At 35.0% G+C, this 18158-nt stretch overlaps 2 protein-coding genes across 2 annotated transcripts; one reads left to right on the forward strand and one right to left on the reverse strand.

Annotated features, from left to right (window-relative positions):
- Window positions 1-1970: 1970 nt before the first annotated feature.
- LOC133043159 (olfactory receptor 6C3-like) lies at window positions 1971-2933 on the reverse strand. Its single transcript, XM_061124002.1, has one exon. It carries the CDS (start codon window positions 2931-2933, stop codon window positions 1971-1973), a length of 963 nt encoding a protein of 320 aa, XP_060979985.1.
- Window positions 2934-14370: 11437 nt separating this feature from the next.
- LOC133043384 (olfactory receptor 6C75) lies at window positions 14371-15309 on the forward strand. The gene has a single exon (XM_061124188.1). It carries the CDS (start codon window positions 14371-14373, stop codon window positions 15307-15309), a length of 939 nt encoding a protein of 312 aa, XP_060980171.1.
- The last annotated feature ends 2849 nt before the right edge of the window (window positions 15310-18158 follow it).

The following is an 18158-nucleotide window of genomic DNA, read 5'->3' on the forward strand; positions in this document are numbered from 1 at the left end:
TGTCAAAATAATTGAAAAACTTATCTTTGAATTTGAAAAATAAAATTGAAAAATTACTTTTATCAGTTTTTTGCTCTTCTCCCTACATGGTTAGCAATGTGTTTTAACATTATGCTCAGTGGTGTGTGTTTAATTTTATTGTTTTCCCTGCTTAATTTTATCTTTGGATTATGTGAACAGTAAGAATATTTCAAAAGTTTATGCAATTAGGTATACTCAGAAATGTGTCAGTCACTTTTTTTCTCCATTTATCTCTATTTTCTTACCTGAGAACATGTTTTTGTTATAGAAGCCTGATGTTATATTTTAATATTTGTATGGTTAGTCCTCTCCTATCACTCTTATTTCTCAAGATTTCCTAATTATCATGTTTGCTTTTCCATATGAAATTTAGCATTATGCCCTTCTGCATGGGCCAAATGACCAAGAAATTCCAATGTTACTTGAACAGTCAGTGACAAATGGAATCTTTTAAGGCTTCATCTCAAATAAACATTCATAACACAAACTGTGATTGTGAAACAACCTTTCACAGATAAACATGTTCCTTTGGGACAATACTCCGTGGTTTTCTATAGGTGTATGAGAAATGTTTACAAAACTCTGATCATATACTAGGCTATAAATTGTGATTCAAATAATTTAGAAGGATATAACTTAATTAATACATGTTTTATGACAATATAAGAGGATTCTTTGGAAAATTTTATGTCCAGAAGACCCACCTGTAACAGACTGAGGCCAGTGCATCTCAGTGACTCTCCCCCAAAGGGAAAAAGAATAGTGTGGAGCAGTATCCGGCATCTGGACTTTTTGAGGACTGGGAAAGCACTAGTGTCTGTGTAGTTTTTCTTGGGGCCTCTTTGGGACCTGACATACTATAAATGCCTAAGGGCCACTGAAGTCAAAAAAGGGCTGGGTGATGTGCTCTTACTTCAAGGAGCTGAGTTACAGCAAACAGAAATAGAGGGAGCAAGAGACTATGGGCTCCATGCAAAAAAACAAAAACAAAAACAAAAAAAAACAAAAAAGATAAAATCTTCTAGTTAGGAATCTTCATACACAAATCTGAAAAGACACAGCCTCAGAAAAGATTTAAAAGACCACTCAGAATCTCTAGGTGGACTGAATGGTGATGGATTCCCCTGTAAAGGTGGTTGTTTTGTCAAATGTGTAGATAGCAACACAGAGTTAAAAGGAACATTAAAAAAAAAAAACAAAACAAAACAGAAAAGTGACACAATCAAACAGACAAAATAAATCTCAACACATAAGCCCTAAAAAATTGGAGGTAAGTAAATATCTGACAAAAATTTAGAATAACTGTCATAAGTGCAATCAATGAGTTCAAGAAAGTGGAAGTGTTTTAGTTTTACTTGATTTATTTTGAATTTTTAAATATCAGCATTTTTTCAAATGATACAGAACAAGGAAGTTCCATAATTAATACATAATTTCTTGATAAATATGCACTTAATTTCACAAAGTATAAAGAACTATATTTAAAGTGCAATGCACTACTACATACAATATTTTTGGAATGAATTTACTGTATTATAATATATAAGAGGAAGATTCTTTAATGTTAAGAAATTATAAGTGTTCACCTTGAAAATACATCAGATATTACACACTAATTTTGAAACTTTGCATTTAAAGTACAATGTGATATCATATGATCATTTTAGGGACTGATATTTACAGGATTAAAACTATTTTTAACTTCATGCTATAAAGTATGTCTTAAAAAAATAAAGTGTGTCTTAAAGAAATACAATTCTATTCTAGAATATGCTGTAGGATAATAAACTTTTACTATACTTTAAATGTCTATAAACAATGACTGGAGAAATGGAAGAAATAGACTGAGAAAGTATATATTAGCAGTCATGTGGCCTGGTAAGAGGACATAAACAGCAAGGAGAATTATAGAGATATTTAGGAATTTCAGAATTTAACCTAATTGTTCTTTAAAGTGTTTTTGACCCCTCAAAAAATAATTTATTAGCAGAAAATGTTGCTTTATAGACCATGTCTTTGAAGGCTTGTTTCGCTTGCTGGTTTCTCAAGGTGTAGATGAAAGGATTCAGCATGGGGGCCACAGAGGCATTGAGAATAGCTACTCCTTTTGTCAATGACGCCTTTTCTTTGGCCGAGGGATTAGCATACATGAATATGCAGCTTCCATAGGAGATGGAGATGACAATCGTGTGAGAGGAACAAGTGGAGAAGGCCTTTTCCCTCTGACTGGCAGATGGGATTCTCAGAATACTCCTGATAATGTACATATAAGACAAAATCACTAGGGCCAAAGTGAATAGCAAGGTAACCAAAGCAAAGTAAAAACCCATTACTTCTAGAAACTGTGTATCTGAACAAGACAATTGTAAAAGGGGGAAATAGTCACACAAAAAGTGATCAATGACATTGGAAGCACAGTAATCCAGCTGGAGGAGAAGCATAAGGGGCGGGAAAATGGTCAGAAACCCACTGAGCCAAGCGCAGACCACAAGCAGGCTGCAGAGTCTCCTGCTCATGATGGTTGTGTAATGCAGGGGCCTGCAGATGGCAACATAGCGGTCATAGGACACGGCGGTTAGGATGTAAAATTCAGTCACCCCCATGAAAATAGAGAAAAATAGTTGGGCTGCACAATTGTTGTAAGAAATAGTCTTGTCCCTGGTGATAATTGCCCCCAGAAACCTAGGGATGCACACGGTAGTAAAGGAAATTTCTAAAAAAGAGAAGTTTCGGAGGAAGAAATACATGGGCGTCTGGAGATGGGAGTCCACCCAGGTTAGGGTGATGATAGTCAGGTTTCCAGCGACACTTAATACATATGTGATAAATAAAAAGAGGAAAATCACGATCTGAAGGTCAGGATCATCAGAAAGGCCTAGGAGGACAAACTCTGTGATCACGGTGTGGTTCATTTCTCTCCCTCTTCGTCTTTTAAATATATTTAGGTGAAAAGTGAATTAAAAGGGAAGAGATGAAAGATACAATTTATTATGATCAAAGTCATTATCATTAACACAATTCTAAAACATTCTAATTCATGCTGATGTCATTTTCTTTTAACTTATTTTCATTATATATTAAAACATATATGTAATTCGTGCTTTATATAATACTTCTCTTATTCTAATTAGAAAATCTTCATACAATAAATGATGCTACTGAGATGATAAATGAAATTTATACTCTTTATTTTGTCCATTTAATGGAATCCCTTGCAATTTTGTTGGAATAATCCTATAAAGTATTCATTTTTCTTTTTTTCTATCATGTATTTATTAGAAGACACCGCCACTTAAAAAACAGAAAGATGATCTTACTTCCTTCAAAAGATCAAAAATGAAATTTAAAGGACTAAAGTAGCAACCCATTTTTCTTTGTGCACAACTCATTACTTTTTATTATATAAATCAATTAAAGATTTTCTTAGCAAATAAACTTTAAAATGCTTAATGATTAAATTATTAATTTTATTTTAATATTAATATTTATGAAGTAATTAGCATGAGACTACTCTATACTTATATATATATATTCATAATAAAATAAAATAAATAGCTGAATTATTTAGTAGGAATATATTCACTTAAAGATTTGTCTATAATTCCATTGAAATCATTAACGTTTGGCATCTTCTGTGATTTGCTAAGAATATACATATAGAAACATTACTAGTTTTGAGTTTAAAAGGATATGCAGCGTTTATCTACTTTTCTTTTTGTATTGAATCACAAACTGAAAAGTAACTACTTGCCTCAGATCATAGCAGCTGTGTCACCCAGATTGTAGCCCAGTGCATTTTCCATTTGAACATCCTTATTTCTCAGCTATTAAGCTTTATAAAAAATGTTTTATTCCCTTGAAGTTCTGCCCCACATTTATCTTTTGCATGAGGCAACTGACCCAAAAGGATATTCCAGAAATGTGTAGGTAAACCTCTCCTATGCATGCAAACATATTCACTTAATTCCCATCTCTGCTAGATATATCATTCTGTCTGTCTGTTTGGCTAAAATCATGACAGATCCCTTCTCCTCATTTCTGATATTCACATTTCTGCTGTGAGTAATAAAATGCAAAAACATTGTTTCCCTGCCAGACACTAGCAAATGTCATATTAATCAGATTTCACTAAATTTTCTCTACTTTATGGTGACTCAAGGGAGATAGTTCAGGAAATAAAAACAATGTCAGAAACCTTAAGAAGATGTGGAAATATACTATCCTCCTTTTCAATAAAGTTGGTCTAGAAGTTTAAGGAAGCAATATTTAAAGAGAGAACTGCAAAGAATATGACAATATTGGGTATAACGAGCATAGACACTTAAACTAGGATCTGGTATCCCTCTGGCTGCACTAATAGCTCAAATTTTTCACATCCAGTTGCTTTGACCTATGAAGAAAGTCATACATTGATCTCCTGGGAATGAAGCAAAGTCGAGGCCAAAGCTCTGCTAAGATATAGACCATGAGGGATTTCTGGAACCAATCCTTGGCATTCTCAGTAGCCTCCTAATTCTCCTCTATGGTGAATCTCTCTTGAGAATGACTATGTTCATCTTTGTATCCCATAGAAGACCTCAATGTTGACTTTTATAAAATAACCACTTCCATTAACCACAACTATTTAATAATTCATGAGTAATAGAAATAAATAGGAAATATTACAAAAATAGAACGTTTAATCTAACATGCCCTTGATAAATAGACAGTGTATACAAATAACAGATTCTCAAAGCAATAAGGATCTAACCAATTAGTTAATGTGTTTGTTCTGAAGTTCATAATGACTTCATTAGACAATGAAACCTTGATACTCTACATGATACACTAGCAAGGCAGAAGTCACTTAGAATTCAGTTCAGTTCAGTTCAGTCGCTCAGTCGTGTCCGACTCTTTGCGACCCCATGAACCGCAGCAAGCTAGGTCTCCCTGTCCATCACAAATTCCCAGAGTTTACTCAAACTCATGTGCATCGAGTTGGTAATGCCATCCAGCCATCTCATCCTCTGTTGTCCCCTTCTCCTCCTGCCCCCAATCCCTCCCAACATCAGGGTCTTTTCCAATAAGTCAACTCTTCACATGAGGTGGCCAAAGTATTGGAGCTTCAGCTTCAGCATCAGTCCTTCCAATGAACACCCAGGACTGATCTCCTTTAGGATGGACTGGTTGGATCTCTTGCAGTCCAAGGGACTCTCAAGAGTCTTCTCCATCACCACAGTTCAAAAGCATCAATTTTTCGGCGCCCAGCTTTCTTTATAGACCAACTCTCACATCCATGCATGACCACTAGAAAAACCATAGCCTTGACCAGACAGATCTTTGTTGGCAAAGTAATGTCTCTGCTTTTTAATATGCTATCTAGGTTGGTCATAACTTTCCTTCCAAGGAGTAAAGTGCCTTTTAATTTCATGGCTGCAATCACCATCTGCAGTGATTTTGGAGCCCAAAAAAATAAAGTCAGCCACTGTTTCCACTGTTTCCCCATCTATTTGCCATGAAGTGATGGGACCAGATGCCATGATCTTAGTTTTCTGAATGTTAAGCTTTAAGCCAACATTTTCACTCTCCTCTTGCACTTTCATCAAGAGGCTTTTTAGTTCCTCCTCACTTTCTGCCTTAAGGGTGGTGTCCTCTGCATATCTGAGGTTACTGATATTTCTCCTGGCAACCTTGATTCCAGCTTGTGCTTTCTCCAGTCCAGCATTTCTCATGATGTCCTCTGCATATAAGTTAAATAAGCAGGGTGACAATATAAAGCCTTGACACACTCCTTTTCCTATTTGGAACCAGACTGTTGGTCCATGTCCAGTTCTAACTGTTGCTGCCTGACCTGCATATAGGTTTCTCAGGAGGCAGGTCAGGAGGTCTGTTATTCCCATCTCTTTCAGAATTTTCCACAGTTTATTGTGATCCACACAGTCGGAGTCTTTGGTATAGTCAATAAAGCAGAAATAGATGTTTTCCTGGAAGTCTCTTGCTTTTTTGATGATCCAGAGGATGTTGGCAATTTGATCTCTGGTTCCTCTGCCTTTTCTAAATCCAGCTTGAACATCTGGAAGTTCACGGTTCATGTATTGCTGAAGCCTGGCTTGGAGAATTTTGAGCATACTTTACCAGCGTGTGAGATGAGTGCAATTGTGTGGTAGTTTGAGCATTCTTTGGAATTGCCTTTCTTTGGGACTGGAATGAAAACTGCCCTTTTCCAGTCCTGTGGCCACTGCTGAGTTTTCCAAATTTGCTGGCATATTCAGTGCAGCACTTTCACAGCATCATCTTTCAGGATTTGGAATAGCTCAACTGGAATTCCATCACCTCCACTGGCTTTGTCCATAATGATGCTTTCTAAGGCCCACTTGACTTCACATTCCAGGATGTCTGGCTCTAGGTGAGTGATCACACCATCGTGATTATCTGGGTGGTGAAGATCTTTTTTGTACAGTTCTTCTAAGTGCATACTAAAACAGGATTGGAGAAGTCTACATAGTGAATAGGAGGCCTGTGCACTGTGCTAGCATCTTCCAAATGCATCTGAGAGCTAAAAGAAAAAAATATAAATAACTTTAGTATTTCAATCATCTCATAACCAAGGAGATGACATTAGCAATAATAAATCCTTGTCCTACAGTCTCTTTAATTATATAAATGATTTAATTCAATTCTTTTCCTCCTGTCTCATGTGAATATTAGTGTGTTGATTGGGAAATGTTGGGGACTGAGAATTAGTATGAAGCTTCTATAGATTCAGATGACTCAAAAGCTGAATTTGGAAACATCACATAGGTTCCCTTGCCAAGAGAAGGATCCATCTCCCTCGGTTTCATGAAGCTAGCCATGCATTGTTTAGGGACCTTGTCATTACCTCACATGAAGGAGCTTTTTGCCTCGTGTGAGCATTTGTCATTCCTAAATCATTTTTAAGCTTATAGCACATATACATGTCTGGAATTATCCAGGAGATGGTAAACATGAAAAAACTAAAAATAGCTTTATATATAAAAATTTTCACAATTTTTTTTGCATTTTTGCAAACTTTAAAAATTTTTTATTGAAGTTTAATTGCTTCACAGAATTTTGTTATTTTCTGTCAAACCTCAACATGAATCAGCCATAGGTACACATATATCCCCTCCCTTTTGAACCTCCCTCCCATCTCCCTCCCCATCCCACTCCTCTAGGTTGATACAGAGCCCCTGTTTGAGTTTCCTGAGCCATACAGCAAATTCCTGTTGGCTATCCATTTTATATAGGGTAATATAAGTTTCCATGTTACTCTTTCCATACATCTCACCCTCTCCTCACCTCCCTCCATGTCCATAAGTCTATTCTCTATGTCTGTTTCTCCATTGCTGCCCTGTAAATAAGTTCTTCAGTACCATTCTTCCAGATTCCATGTATATGTGTTAAAATATGATATTTCTCTTTCTCTTTCTGACTCATATCACTCTGTATAATAGGTTCTAGATTCACCCATCTCATTAGAACTGACTCAAATGTTTTTCTTTCAGTGCCTGATAATATTCCATTGTGTACGTGTACCACAACTTTATCCATTCATCTGTTAATAGACATCTAGGTTGCTTCCATGTTCTAGCTATTGTAAATAGTGCTGCAATGAACTATGGGACACATGTGTTTTTTTCAATTTTGGTTTCCTCAGGGTATATGCCTAGGAGTTGGATTGCTGGATCATATGGTGGTTCTATTCCTAGTTTTCTTTTTTTAAGGAATCTCCATACCATATTCCATGGCTGTATCAATTTACATTACCACTAACAGTACAAGAGTGTTCCCTCTTCTCCACACCCTCCCCAGCATTTATTGTTTGCAGACTTTTTGATGATGGCCATTCTGACCAGTGTGAGGTGATATCTCACTGCAATTTTGATTTGCATTTTTCTAATAATGAGTGATGTTGAGCATCTTTTCAAGTGTTTGTTATCCATCTGTATGTCTTCTTTGGAGAAATGTCTGTTTAGGTCTTTTCCCCACTTTTTGATTGGGTTGTTTGTTTTTCTGGCATTGAGATGTATGAGCTGCTTGTATATTTTGGAAATTAATCTTTTGCCAGTTGTTTCATTTGCTATTATGTTCTCCCATTCTGAGGGTTGTCTTTTCACCTTTCTTATAGTTTCCTATAAGAAAATGATGTGAGGAGCTGACTCATTTGAAAAGACCCTGATGTTGGGAAATATTGAAGGCAGGAGGAGAAGGGGATGACAGAGGATGAGATGGTTAGATGGCATCACCTACTCAATGGACATGAGTTTGCGTAAACTTGGGGAGTTGGTGATGGACAGGGAGGCCTGGCGTGCTGCAGTTCATGGGATAACAAAGAGTCAGACACGAGTGAGCGACTGAACTGAACTGAACTGATAGTTGCCTTTGCTGTGCAAAAGCTTTTAAGTTTAATCAGGTCCCACTTATTTACATTTGTTTTTACTTCTGTTACTCTAGGAGGTGAGTCATAGAGGATCTTGCTTTAATTTATGTCACTGAGTGTCTGCCCATGTTTCCCTCTGAGTTTAATAGCTTCTGGTCTTACATTTATATCTTTAATCCTTTTTGAGTTTATCTTTGTATGTGGTGTTAGGAAGTGTTCTAGTTTCATTCTTTTACATGTAGCTGTCCAGTCTTCCCAGTACCATTTATTGAAGAGGCTTTGCCCCATTGTATAGTCTTTGCCCCATTGTATAGTCTTGCCTCCTTTGTCAAAAATAAGGTACCCATAGGTGCACGGATTTATTTCTGGGCTTTCTATCTTGTTCCCTTTGTCTATATTTCTGTTTTTGTGCCAGTACCATACTGTCTTGATGACTGCAGCTTTATAGTATAATCTGAAGTCAGGAACATTGATTCTTTCAGCTCCATTCTTCATTCTCAAGACTGGCTATTCTGATTCTTTTGTACTTCCATATGAATTGTGAATTTTTTGTTCTAGTTCTGTGAAAAATGCCATTGGTAATTTGTTAGGGATCATATTGAATCTGTAGATTGCATTTGGCAGTATAGTCATTTTCACAATATTGTTTCTTCCTACCCAGAAACATGAAATATCTCTCCATCTGTTTATGTTGTCTTTGATTTCTTTCATCAGTGTCTTATAAGTTTCTGTGTACAGTTTTTTTGTCTCCTTAGGTACGTTTATTCCTAGATAGTTAATTCTTTTTGTTGCAGTGGTGAATGGGACTGATTCCTTAATTTCTATTTATGAATTTTCATTCTTAGTATGTAGAAATGCAAGTGATTTCTGTGTGTTAATTTTGTATCCTGCAACTTTGCTAAATTCGCTGATTAGCTTTAGCAATTTTCTGATATTATCTTTAGAGCTTTCTATGTACAGTATCATGTCATCTGCAAACAGTGAGAATTTTACTACTTCTTTTCTGATCTGGATTCCTTTTATTTCCTTTTCTTCTCTGATTGCTGTAAACAGGACTTTCCAAACTATGTTGAATAATAGTGGTGAAAGCGGACACTCTTGTCTTGTTCCTGATCCTTTATTGATGACAATGAAACCAAACCAGACAAAATGCAGTAACAGCATAGGAATGTAAATTATCTTTGGCCTCTGAAATGCTGGGATTCAAAACTCTTCTCACTTATAAACAAGCCCAGCTCCAGAGGATCACTGGCTGGGCTCACCAGACAAGTGGGGAACAAGTGCATTGGGTTTGAGGAGTTTTCAAAGAGCAGGTGCAAAGTGTTACAAGGCCTGTTTCTCCCTGGCAGGGCAAAGATGAAGTCACAGGAAGGAACACATTGGAAACAGGAATATGGCAGAGATCTTGTTCTTCAATTCTCCTCCCAGAGGCACCAGAAAGGAGAGACAGCATTGAGGCCTGCTCTTGTGACTGCAGGAGGTCAGTGGTTCACACGCACAGGACTCAGGACAATTCCGGCAAAGCTGGGAACCAGCAGAGGAGGTCTGTGAGCTCCAGGGAGACACTGTGGATTTAAATTATAATCCAACCATCAGATAATAGAGTGGCTGTCTTTTCAAGGCCATAAAAATGTTGATGGAGAGAGTCCCATCAATTTTATGCTTTCTTTCCTTTTTAAAATTATTTTTATTGAAATAGAATTGACATATAACATTGCATTAGTTTCAGGTGTACAACATAATGATAAGATATTTATATAAATCACAAAATAATCACCAAAATAGGTCTAGTTAACATCCCACCACCACAGATAGTTACAATCATTGTTTGTGGTGAAAACTTTTAAGATCTATTCTCTTAGCAACTTTCAAATACATAACACAGAATTATTAGCTATAGTCACCATGCTTTACATGATGCTAGATTATTTTAACTTATTGCTGATTTATTTTACTATAACTGTGGGAACGAATTCTCATGGCATCGAGAAAAAAAATATAATTTTATATCATGCTGAATTTACTGAAATGAGTGCACTTATCAAAAATTCTGGATTTTCCATGTCACCTGGGGTAGATGGGCAAAATACCATTGGATTCTCAGGTGATTAATACACTTCAATTTCAAATTAACTTATTACAAAAGAAGTTGAAATAGCATAAGTTCCTTTATAAAAAGTAGAGTTTTAAACATATAGATTAAAGAGGCAGATAGATTGGAATTTATTCAGCATATTCAAAGCTATTGATTGGGGAAGGAGAGGGTGACATGATATGAGAGAATGACATGGGGAACTCAAAGACAGTGCTCTGTGACAACCTAGCAAGGTGGAATGGGGGATGGAGGTGGGTGGGAGGTTCAAGAAGGAGGGGACATATGTATACCTAATGCTGATTCATGTTGATGTATGGCAAAAGATATCACAATATTATAAAATAATTATTCTCTAATTAAAAAAAGTAAAGCTGTTCATTAACAGAACAAACTTTATTCTCTAAGATGTCCAGAGTTGACACAAGTGTGTCTTTCCAGTGTCTTTTTTAACAGAGGAAAAAAGGACATGGGGTTGACCATTAAAGTGGGAAATGCTGCTATTGAAACATATGTTAAACATTTCTCCTAATGTTTTCCTTTAAGTCTTGGTTTCAAGAATCCTTTACACACATTTCCAGCTGAGGTTAAACAAGGCAATGGTCTCCTTTCTTTTTTCAGCTCTTATATCTTAAACACATTCCCTTTTCATGGTCTATCTCATGCCATAATTTTTACATTTTTGTATTTTTATTGGTGATTTTACTGCTTAAACTGGTCCTCAAAGCCCAGTCTTAAGGTATTATTTCTTAAGAGCTTGTACATTCATATAATCCATTATTGAAAACACTGGTAAAAAGCAGATTATATGAGAAACTTTGAAAGCACATGAATGGCTATGCTCAGTGGAGATATAAGTTATTGGTTAACATTGTCTTAAGAAGTATTTGTTCTCAGTACTGTACTGGTTTGCTCAGTGCTCTTCAAAAAATTCATGTCCATCTGGAGTCTGAAGACTTGACCTTATTTAGAAATAGGATCTTTGCATATGTAAGGAAGCTAAGATGAGGACTTATACATTAATTTTCCATGTAACTTTAGTGACAGGTTGTCCATTATGTGTAATTTTAAATGTCACTGTGATTTACAGATAAACATCAGATAAAAGCTATTGTGACATTTATAATAAAGCATGAGTCTGTTTATGTCACATTAGTCAAGTTCTCTTTAATAGTCTCTTTTTTCAGTATGTTCTGTGTATTACTTAAGCATATACTATGAATAACTTCATTTGTCTCCCAAAGAAACAGCAAAAACAATTTAAAATTATTTGTTCAAGAATTTCTATTAAGATCATTAAATGATCCCAGGTTTTATTTAATTTAAGCTATATATTTTATGGAACTCCTGGATTAAGTAGCAACATAATATAAATCTCAAAAACTTAATGTGAATGGAATATTATAGACATCTTTTCAGATCAAAGCAGTGAGCAAAAAAATTCTGGGAAAGAATATTGCTTATATTGGACAAGAGAAAGGGAATCTGAGATTTCAAAAACAATGTAGAATTCTCATACATTTTAGTAAGAAGTGAAAATTAGGTAGAAAGCTATCTTTGTCACCTCTATCTTCTCAGAAAAAGTGTCAAAAATAATTATTGAATGAATCAGTGGTATGTCAACACTCAATGGAAATATATAAAAGCATTAAGATAAGCCTGACATCTCTTATAGTGTAGAATAATTGATACCTTATAGTGTAGAATAATGGATGTCCTAAACATCACAATGAATTTTTCATGTTTTCTTTATGATTTGAGAAAAACCCACTTTTTCATGGGGCTTCCCTGGTGGCTCAGTCGGTAAAGAAGCCACCTGCAATGCAGGAGACCTGGGTTCTATCCCTGGGTGGGGAAGATCCACTAGAGAAGGGAATGGCAGCCCACTTCAGTATTCTTGCCTACAGAATTCCATGGACAGAGGAGCCTGCTGAGCTGCAGTCCATGGGGTTGCAGAGAGTCAGGCACAGCTGAGCAGCTAACACTTTCACTTGTTCACAACCTAGTCTGTTGCCACTTAAGACCTGCTTATCTCTACTGCTTGGTTACTGTTTCTACTCCTAATGAGTTATGGATTACTATAAAAATGTACATCTTTCTATATATTTTCCTGCTCCAGTTTCAGGCCACTCTGACCTAAATATTTTATTTGAAACTGTTTACTAATTTGGACCACTGTTTAGTGGTTGGTGTCTTGAGACAAATCTCCATTGTGCCTTTTGTTTTTTCATCAATTAATCCCCCTGAGTCCATTGTAATAGAGCAGATAAAAGTATGGCTAACTTGAATATTACTTCTGCATAAAAATTTGTATCATCTTGCTCACCAAGCTTGAAGACACTACATCAGCTTTCATTTAAATTATATGAAGTACTAAGATAATACTTCTTTAAGAGACAATAGTTAGGAAATAATCCTGGGAACTGAGATCTTTGGAGAAGCTTGCTTTACTATTTAGAAGTGTCTTGATACATACCCTTTTTGTAAACATTGTAGAGGGGAGTCTTACAGTTATTCTTCATTATTGATATTTTGGTTATTTGGTTACAAATATACAATGACAGAAGGGAAACAGATTGCAAAAGCTTTTGAAAAATCCCAAAGTACTTAGTTGAAGGAAATTAAAGCTATTAGAAGTGATATTGACTAACCAGCCATTATTTACCATAAAAGTAAGTACTTCTTTAATAGCTTTTTAGAAAAGTTGGCCTTAATAGTATATAATTATGCTTATACAAGTAATCTCAATTATATACTATGTATAAATAAAATTAAACCACACAGTTTATATGCAATATATAAAGAAAATTTTGAAGCTACTATTTAATAATTTTATGCAACATTTTTATTCATTATAGCATAAATATTTTGTGATTAACAGGACTTCCATGATTTTTTGTGTTCCTGTCTACATATCTTTCTATAATCATTTTTAATATAATAAATATCAAGACACCATGTAATCATTTTTGTACATTATTCAAAATAATACACTTGATGTGTTTTAGCAATTACAGATATTCTTTAAATATGAGCTTTGCACATTTTATATATAGGGAAAGTTAGCATTCATCATATAAAGGCAAAAGACAAAAAAAAATGCTTATTTTATGACCAGAAGGAGACGACTGAAAGTGGGAATATATCCCTCCCAGAAATTTTATAGGTAAAAAATCTAAGTAAGTTTATTAACATATTGAATTAACTGGCTGACACTGAGAAAATAGTATTTTTTGAAATCTCTGAAACCTCTGAAGACTATAGAAAACACATGAAGGCATTGCAGACTTAGGTAGTCTTTCTAGACATAAACTATTAAAAAGAATTAGATGACAGCACATCTAAAGTTTTAGTGGAAAATAATATTAAATAAGGATCAAATAACTAAACAAACTGTATAGTATCAAGAGTTATTATACAAACAAAAATAAGAGGAAAGAAGCAAAATAGAAAAATTAAAAATTTGCATGAAACAGAAAGCAATAAAAGTATATCTTCAATAATATTGGAGTATACTGGAAGTAAGCTCTCAGTTTTATTTGAAGTTTTGAAGTCAGAGATTTGAGCCTCCTTTTCTCTTTTTTTCAGGAATATATTGAAGCATTCAGAAGATTTTTTTTTTTTTACTGATCTGTGTGAGAGAACAATGAAGGAAGTACAGGATAGTGAATTAATACATGACTAATAAATTGGAAAACTTTAAAAGTCTGTTGTTGCTATATACTACTAAAACACTTTCCCCTAAAAGTACAAGGAAGCAATATTGTGTGTGTACGTGTGTGTGTGTGTTTCTTTGCTGGTGCCATATTTTTTTTTTTTAATTTCTTCATATGTTTTACAGCTAACACAAAGAATAGCATCATAATAAAGGTAAATAATGAGAAATTACACAGAAGTAACCGAGTTTATCCTTCTTGGATTGACAAATGATCCACAGTGGCAGGGTGCACTGTTCCTATTTCTTCTTGCTACCTACATGCTAAGCGTGACTGGGAACCTGGTCATCATCACCCTCACCCTTTCAGATCCCCATCTGCAGACTCCAATGTATTTCTTCCTTCGAAACTTCTCATTTCTAGAAATATCATTCACATCTGTCTGCATTCCCAGATTCCTTGTCGCGATCATGACCGGAGACAGAACCATTTCTTATAACGGTTGTGTGGCTCAGCTGTTTTTCTTCATCTTCTTAGGGGTGACAGAATTTTACCTCCTGGCTGCCATGTCCTATGACCGCTATGTGGCCATCTGCAAACCTCTACATTACACCAGGATCATGAGCAGTGGAGTCTGTATACTTCTTGTCTTTAGCTCCTGGCTTGCAGGATTCCTGATCATCTTTCCACCAATAATCCTGCTGCTGCGATTGGATTTCTGTGCCTCCAATATAATTGATCATTTCATCTGTGATGCCTCTCCCATCCTGCAGCTTTCTTGCACGAGCACTCGCTTTCTAGAACTCATGGCATTAATTTTAGCTGTGGTAACACTCATGGTCACTCTAACATTGGTTATTCTCTCCTATGCATATATTATCCAGACAATTCTGAGAATTCCTTCCACGAGTCAGAGGAACAAAGCCTTTTCCACGTGTTCCTCCCACATGATAGTTGTGTCTCTGTCTTATGGCAGCTGCATCTTCATGTACATTAAGCCTTCGGCAAGGGAAAGGGTGACTCTAAGCAAAGGAGTGGCTGTGCTCAATACCTCAGTGGCTCCTCTTCTGAATCCTTTTATATACACCCTACGAAATCAGCAAGTGCAGCAAGCCTTCAAGAGCGTGGTCCAGAGAATGGCCTTTTCTTCAAATAAGTGAGTGCGATCACGTTAAAAAAATTACCTCTAAAAAGAAAGCTGAATGAAAACCTCTCTGCCTCTCTCTACATAAATTCTTTCAACACCTCATTGTATTCCTACAGTTAGACAGATGTATACATCATCAATGCCCGTTTTTCTTATTAGCTTAAAAACAAGGTCCTAACTCTTTTAACTTACATGAAAAAGATCAGTTTTCACCCATGTAACAGAATTTTAGATGTCAGTAATCTCCATTGTTTCTCATATCAAAGAAAGGTAGATTTGGCAGCCTTACAAAAACAGAGATTGTTTTAAGAAGTTTACTAGAAACCACATATAGAAATAAAATCTATTTTATGAGAAATAAAAATATGTATTTTAATTAAAATGTCATATGTCACCAAGAAAACATGTTATAATATTTAGAAGCATGATTAAAATATCTCCTTGAATTTATTAATAAAATAATTAAAGCATGTTGGAAAATAAAATAGAAATTTAATATAGAATATGCTGTCAGTATCATTAAATTTACTATTTGAAATGAGGCTATATTTATTTTTCATTATTTTCCCCAGAAAATAAAAGCAATTTCTTTGCAGTAGAAGGGATAAACTTTATCTTATTTTTCCTTTGATAATATCTCCTGAAAATTAGATCCTTTAACTGAAGATTAGCTTTTTTTGCCAACCATATTTGAAAAGGAAAACTATGTTCTCTGAAGGCAAATTAAGCTATCCTGATAAAATTCATATTTATATTCAGACTCTTTCAATTCATGCAGGAATGTTCTCTTCTACAGACATGAAGAACATGGTAAACTCAGAATCTAGAATGGTGTGAGACACTGACACTTTGGATGGTATCTTGGAAATGGCAATATATTAATTTTTTTTTACCTTAGTTTTCCTTTATTAGCAAATCTACAATATTTGTTTCTCTTCCCATTGTCTTTTTCACAGAAGTTTCTATCTCCCTCATTCATAGCCAAGAAAATGATCCTGGGAGTTAGGATTTGATAACTGCAAAAATGTGTCAAAGCTTGTTTCCTGTAGTTAATGAGCCTCTCAACTTCAATGTTTCAATAAGAAAATTGGTTGCCTTGCGATAGTAGTTATGTTTAACTAGATGCAGGATAAGGGGATTTGACTTTGGTGTCTTGATTTCCAGCTTGGCCTGATTAAAGTACTACTCTTGGTTAATGTAAAGAAGCTCCAATACTTTGGCCACCTGATTTGAACAGGTGACTCATTGGAAAAGACCCCAATGCTGGGGAAGATTGAAGGCAGAAGGAGAAGCGGGCAACAGAGGATGAGATGGTTGTGTGGCATCACCAATTCAATAGACATGAACTTAGGCAAACTCTGGGAGATGGTGAGGGACAGAGAATTCTGGCACGCTGCAGTGCAAGTGGTCGCAAAGAGTCAGACGTGACTTGGCAACTGAACAACAACAAAGAGCTCTATGTATTTCCTAAGTCCATGATAAAAATATCTTTTCTAATTGGTGATAGAGAAATGTGATTACCATTAAGCTCTCTCCTATTCTTAAGTTATATTCTTATGGAATGGATTACTTTTTTTCAAACAGAATTAATATAATATTACCACAAAATGAAAACTAAATGATAATTTTCTTTGATTATGAGTTATTGGGGCAATGTGTAAAGAAATAATACAAGTTTGCCTTTAGAAAACTATGACAAGTAAGCAGAAGTGCAAAAGTGAAAATTAAGAGTATGGACCTGGACCTGGAAAGTATTATATTAAGTAAAATAAGACAGAGACAGTTACTGCACGATAACTGTGAAAATCTAAAAAATATGTGAAATAAAAAAATTTAAAAAAATGAGTGAAGCAAACCAGAGGAAAAAGATTCACAGGTGTAAAAAATAAATTAGTGGTTAATAAGTTAGTGAGGAAATGAATGTTCAGAGGGGCAAAATAGGGAAAGTGGTTAAAGAGATGCAAATTACTTGCATAATTTGTATAAGTATAAAATAAATAAGCTACAGGAATACATAGTATAATACAAGGAATGTAGCCAATCTTTTATAATTACTATAAATGGAATATAGCACTAAAAAATTGTGAATCAGCATGTTGCACACATGAAATTTACATAATATTTCAAATCAACTGTGGCTCCATTTTTAAAAATGCATTTTTAAATGTGAAAAGGCTAATTATCTCTAAATAAATAAACATTTTAAATGAAAAGAAGTTAAAAAAAACCTAAGTTAAATCCCTGCTAAAAATGAAATCATTAATCTAGTTCAATTTATGAAAGAGGGATAAAAATGGGTGAAAAGACAAAGGAAGAAATGCCTAACAGCACAGGAAGACTGTTAATTTTTACTGTCAATAAGGATGTAGGCGAATAACCAAATGAAGTTAATTATCATTTGAAATAACATTCAGAGATATTTGAAGCAGTCTGTTTTACCCCTTTAAGTGGCTTAAAAGACTAATAGACAACTCTCTTAATGGAAAAAAAAAAAAAGGAAAAGTCATTTGTATTACTGAACTCCTAGTCAAGTTAAGCAAGATGTTAGGGGAGAAAATACAGATTAATACAATCAAAAGTGAAAAAGAAGTGATTGCTACTGATCTCATGCATATTAAATATTAAAAAGCTTTATAATGATGCAAAGGAATTGACCAAAACCATCACCAAGGAATAGAAATGCAAAAAGTCAAAGCCGTTGTCTGAGGAGGCCTTATAAATAGCTGAGAAAAGAAGAGAAGTGAAAAGCAGAAGAAAAAGGGAAAGATATACCCAACTGAATGCAGAGTTCCAGAGAATAGTAAGGAGATATAAGAAAACATTCATAAGTGAACAATGCAAATAAATAGAGGAAAATAATAG

Source organism: Dama dama, chromosome 22 (assembly GCF_033118175.1).
Source record: "Dama dama isolate Ldn47 chromosome 22, ASM3311817v1, whole genome shotgun sequence".
Taxonomy (NCBI): domain Eukaryota; kingdom Metazoa; phylum Chordata; class Mammalia; order Artiodactyla; family Cervidae; genus Dama; species Dama dama.

Coding starts and splice junctions, on each gene's coding strand:
- LOC133043159 (XM_061124002.1), bottom strand. CDS start 2,933: ATGAACCACACCGTGATCACAGAGTTTGTCCTCCTAGGCCTTTCTGAT.
- LOC133043384 (XM_061124188.1), top strand. CDS start 14,371: ATGAGAAATTACACAGAAGTAACCGAGTTTATCCTTCTTGGATTGACA.